Below are 5,008 nucleotides of genomic sequence, written 5' to 3'. Positions count from 1 at the left end.
TTTCTTTACGTGGTGCAAATCCCCTCTGGAGAGCTTTTTGGGGCTGGGGCTGTCGTTTGCTGGTTGGAATATGGTGCTCTTTAAACAGAGCTGTGTTTCGGGGAGGGGGATGTCTCAGCTCTGCCTTTATCCCACTGTCTTGGTGTGTAACCTTTGCTGGGCTCAGAGATGCTGCAGAGCATCGGCGGCAGGGAAGGGGATGTGGGGAGCCAGGCAGTTACCACACAATTAATTTGTACATGGTGCTTCCTAATGAAAATAAACCCCAGAGTGTGTCTTGGCCAAGAGAAAAGGATTGGAGCGAGCCAGGGCTGAGTCTGTGCCAGCAGAGCAGGCTGATGGTTCCTTGCAAGGAGCTTTGCTGTAGATGATGGTGATGGTGGAGGGGAAAAAGCAGAAGGAGGAAGTTCTCCAGGGTGAACTGAACCTCCCAAGTGAGAGGGATTAAACCCAGGCTTTAATGGGGGTGCACAGGCAAAGCAAGGGACTGCAATACGCTAGGTTGTAGCTGCCCTTCCTGCCAGCTTGTCCCTGCTCCACGGCTCCTCTCCCTGCCCCAGCTCCCTCCCATTGGCTTTGGACACCAGGACCATTCTCATGCAGGGCTCAGCCCCATCCTGCTGCAGAGCAGAGCAGGATGGCCTGGGGTGATGCTCAGCAAGGTGGAAGCAGGGTATCTCAGTGGGACCCAGGATACCAGCTCCTTGCAGTTTAGCTACTTGGCTGCCTTAGATATATCTTTCACTGGTCCGTGCCTCAGTTTCCCCATGTGTGTAATAGCAGTAATTTGCTGCCCTTGTTATCAAAGTACTTTGACGTTTACTGGGGAAAATAACTGTGCAGTCAAAGGAATGGTCATTTCCTGGAATACTGCTGGGTCTTTTTGAGTTTCTTCTCTTCACTGCCTTGATATCATACAGGTAAAATCCTGTGCTGCAGGAAATTGCTGTAGACCTATTAAAGTCAATTGATCCGTGCTCGTTCACATGGGCGCAGAAACCAACTCAGTGGCTTATCCAGTGGCTTATCCCAATGCATCCTGTGTGAGAGCTGGTCCTGGCTCTCCCCAGGTGACACAGGTCATGGCTGGAGATGCAGTTCCTCTTCTGATTAAACTGGGGCACCCTATAGCCTGTGCCCAGGTCAACCTCCCAGGGAAGGGGTTTAGGACAAGGCAAGCATAGAAAGGCAGGAGAGGAGAAATAACTGGTGGAAAAGATACAGGCACAAGTATTTTATATCTACAGGCTGCACTCCTCAGGTAGAGCATCATTGGCGAATCCTCCCGCCTATGGGAGAGCACAAAGCCACGCTGTGACCCTTCCCTACTGCTCCCCTTGCACTAGGTGGGCAGCCCCGATGTCGACCAAGCTCTACGTCCTCATCAGCTGGCCCGATGGCAGCAGGGTGATCAACATTGAGAACATCAAGGAGCCCCGAAAGCCTTTCCACCTCTATGCAGTGGGGGAGCAAGTGCTGGCCCGCTGCCCCGGCTTCAGCGGGCTCTACTGGGGCATGGTGGAAGGCATAAGTGGTGAGTGACACCCCTCTGTCCTGGGCTCTGCAATGTGGGGCTGCTCAGGAGCAGCCTTTAATGGAGTTCAGTGCTGAAAAATCCTCTCTTCCTACAGAGCATAAAGATATTTTGGAGAAGAAGCTGCTGGAAGACAGACAGCTCCTGGAGAAGTTGAGTGAGTAAGGTTTTGGAAGGTGGCACCTTTCTTCTTCCATTGGGATTTTGGGATGGGAGGATGCTGTGTCGTAGTCCTGTCATATATCAAGGTAACAAGCATTGGGTGGGAGGTGGGAGATACCCATCGTTGTTACCCCATGGCACATCTTGACTGTCTGCCTTGCTTTCAGAAGCAGAGACGCCCGTCCATAGCATGATGCCACCCCAGCCAAAGAAATCCAGGAAAACCTTCCCAAAATGGACCCCGGGGAATGCACCCAGGAAATACCACAGCGACAGGACTTACCCTGCAAAGCCCCTGCTGAGGGCGGCCGAGGCCAGCCTGCCCCATGATGCTGGCAGCTCCTCCATCACCAAGGAGAGACGTGCCCTGGGCAATGGAGCAGCAGCAAGGTCCCGCTCACTGGCAGGACCCCCCCACCCAGCCAGTGCCTTCACGCCTCCATCCACGTTTGTCACCGTGGCCATGCCAGGGACTTCCCAGGGTGAAGAGGACGGGGCTGGTCCAGCTACTAGAGGTAACAGTGGCTGTAAATTAGGACATTGGCTTTCAGCTCTCTCCTGCCTTATCCTGATGGTTGGGATGGGGACCTGCAGAGCTGCTTTGCTCCAGGGCTCTGTGTGCTTTCTCCCAGGGCTACAAAGGTTAGAGATGATGTTCTATGGTCCTTTCCATGCGGGATATCTCCTCCAGGAGGGCTGTCTAAAGAGACATGCTGTGTGGTAGCATATGCTTTCTACATTATAAGGCACCAATTCTGTCTCCTAGGTTAGCAGTTCTTTCTTCACAAGCTAAAAAATAATCTAGCCTACCTGAATGAGTGTGAAACACCCCAAAGCTTTGTGCCTCCATTAGTCAAACTGTCTCAGATTTGCCTATATCCCTGCTTTATCCACTATTACATATGTTAAATGTGCTTATAAAAATACACTATTGCATTACCTTCCTGCTGGCTAATGGCAGTCTCCAGAGACGCACTGGCTTTGCTTGCCTTGCCCACCATGTCTTCTCTGATGGGAACAGAAGAAGAACCCTTGAAATACCACCTTTTTCCAACAACACAATCCCCATTGCTCAATCTTGGAAAGCATGTCTGAATCACTGTGTTTATGCAAAGGGAATAATGTGTTGCCATGCAATCTAGGCAGCAGTGCATAGATCATCTCTTCCGGAGACAGAGGGATTCAGGACCTTCTCAACAGCTTCTTTCCCATCCCCGCATGTAGATTACGTTGCCCTGCCGATGAAGAGGAAGTCAGATGACACCTTGTCCCAGTGCCAACAACACATCTGCCTGAACAGGTACTGCTTGAAGGCACAGTGAGGACCCCGAATGTTTCACACCGTACATATTCATTTCATAGTGTGGGTTCTGCCCATTCTGTTTCCATGTCCTGGTCGTGCTTGCATTGAATGGATGTTAATATAGACTTAAACCCAAAGTGCAAAAGATGAAGGGGGTTTGTGTGGGTACACACTGCAGAGCAATTGAGTCCCTTGTGCTCTGGAATCCTCATCCCTTGGTGGGTCAAATGGGAGGTCCCCGGTGTCCACGATCCAGGGCTTGCTCTGCATGTAAAGAGGGGTGAACAAGAGGTTGCCACAGGAAGAACTGTTGATATTTCCTCTCCATCCATTTTATTCTTGCTGTAAATGAAGACAGAATTGCTTTGAATTCCAACCTTTGAATTCCAGACAATTCTTTTTGGGAATGAATAGGAGCATGAAGCTTTCTGTGGCCGTGCTTTTTACCTTGCTTGTTTCTTCCAGCTGTGAGGAGCTCAAGCTCGATGCTTTACAAGAGACAGATGACTTCGAGAGAGTTCAGAAGAGGTTTGGTCCTGCTGAAGTGGAAAGGTGATTAGCTAAAGAAGGCACTTGCTCTTGACTGTGTTTTCCTCCTCACTACAACAAAGAGCAGTGAGACCACAGCTGGGTGAGAAAATGGTGTAATTTTAGAACCAAGAGCTGCTGAATCACTATGTAATCAGAGCCAGGATTCTCTTTCAGACTGTAGGAGTTAGAGATGCAAGCAGGCTCTAAAACAGTGCAGAAAGCACAAAGCTCGTGCCTTTAACAACCAAAATGACATCTATCGTGTTTGAACATGATCGTGTTGTTCCTTGCTTTATTGTCCATTACTTTGATGATAAGTACCCCATGATGGACAGTTTTCCTGCAAAGAAATAGGTGTCAAAAAATCATCTCACAGTACTGCATTGTCATTTCCTGGGTGTTGTTTTGTGCCACATATATCTGCCTCTTGGGGCTTGCAGGACAGGGCTTATAACTATCCTTAAAGCTGAGAAGAAGGCTCAATATCAAGGCCTCCATAGGTGCATGACAAGGAGGGGTTGAGGGTTAAACTGCTCATTTCTAAGCTACTGAAAAGTCCAGACCATGTCATTCTTCTCTCCTGCCTTGCTCCTCACCCAGGCATAGCTGGATGGGCTGACACTGTGACAGAGAAGTTGTCCTGTCCCTCTTTGGCTGGAGGTGTTGCATCCTTTAGCAATGCCCACATGGTGAGGCTACAGTGTCTTCTTGCCTTTAGACATATAATGTTAACTTTTCAGGGTGGAGAAGATAGAGCAGCTGGAGAGGATGGTGTTGGACCTCCAACAGGATGTCCTCTCTCTGAAGAAGAAGGTGCAGAGGCTGGAATCCCTGTCCTTCCAGGAGGAGCCCCACCGGCAACCATGCGAGGTGGTGGAGCTCTTCAACGGCTACACCAAGGAACAGCTCAAAGAGACCATCCGCTTTGACCAGAAAATCAGCACCGCCTGCAAGACGCTGCTCTACAAGCTCTTCACATCCGACTACATCCAGAGCCACTCCATCACGGGCCGGAGGGGCAACACTTTCCGAGAGGCGAAGCCCATGATGGATGAACGCTGCATCAAAATCATCCGGGTGCTGCTGAAGCAGAAGTTTGGAGACCACCTCAGTGACACAGTGATCACGGAGAAGATACAGAACGTGCAGAAAGCCCTGAGGCAGAAGTTTAAGACAGAATGTCTCTGATACCCTCTTCCTGCCGTGCTCACCCGGGTACCTAAGCACACAAAAGACGAGTCCAACCTGCTGCTGTTCAGCTGATTCCCTGCAAGGAGCCAACCCAAGTGAAGCTCACAATGCAGATCTTTCACTGCCAAACCTCTGCCTGCATTAATAGAGCAGATGTTTGGGATGTTTGCCCAGCTTGGCTGGGCTTTTGCACATCTGCTCCCACTTTACAAGTCCCTTCCCATTCAGCCTGTGTGCAAGCATCGCTGCGGGCTGATTCTAATGATCTCTTGATGGACATGCTCAGA

At 50.2% G+C, this 5,008-nt stretch overlaps 1 protein-coding gene across 1 annotated transcript; it reads left to right on the top strand.

Moving 5' to 3' along the window:
- Positions 1–675: 675 nt before the first annotated feature.
- On the top strand, positions 676–4,718 carry LOC130594780 (uncharacterized). Its single transcript, XM_057400940.1, has 6 exons — positions 676–1,534; positions 1,632–1,691; positions 1,864–2,211; positions 2,921–2,996; positions 3,465–3,551; positions 4,271–4,718. Exons 1-6 carry the CDS (start codon positions 1,360–1,362, stop codon positions 4,716–4,718), a joined length of 1,194 nt encoding a protein of 397 aa, XP_057256923.1. The 5' UTR covers positions 676–1,359.
- Positions 4,719–5,008: the final 290 nt, after the last annotated feature.

The sequence above is a fragment of the Pezoporus wallicus genome, unplaced genomic scaffold, assembly GCF_028554395.1.
Source record: "Pezoporus wallicus isolate ANWC-B61680 ecotype Strahan unplaced genomic scaffold, APGP_CSIRO_Pwel_v1 contig_11133, whole genome shotgun sequence".
Lineage (NCBI taxonomy): Eukaryota > Metazoa > Chordata > Aves > Psittaciformes > Psittacidae > Pezoporus > Pezoporus wallicus.
Note: the sequence above shows the minus strand (reverse complement) of the source record. Positions and strands in the feature narration are given on the sequence as shown.

Excerpts from the sequence above, each read along its gene's own strand:
- LOC130594780 (XM_057400940.1), top strand. The coding sequence starts at position 1,360 with ATGTCGACCAAGCTCTACGTCCTCATCAGCTGGCCCGATGGCAGCAGG. Across the intron at positions 1,535-1,631 it reads CATGGTGGAAGGCATAAGTG|AGCATAAAGATATTTTGGAG; the intron begins GTGAGTGACACC and ends CTCTTCCTACAG. Across the intron at positions 3,552-4,270 it reads GGTCCTGCTGAAGTGGAAAG|GGTGGAGAAGATAGAGCAGC; the intron begins GTGATTAGCTAA and ends TTAACTTTTCAG.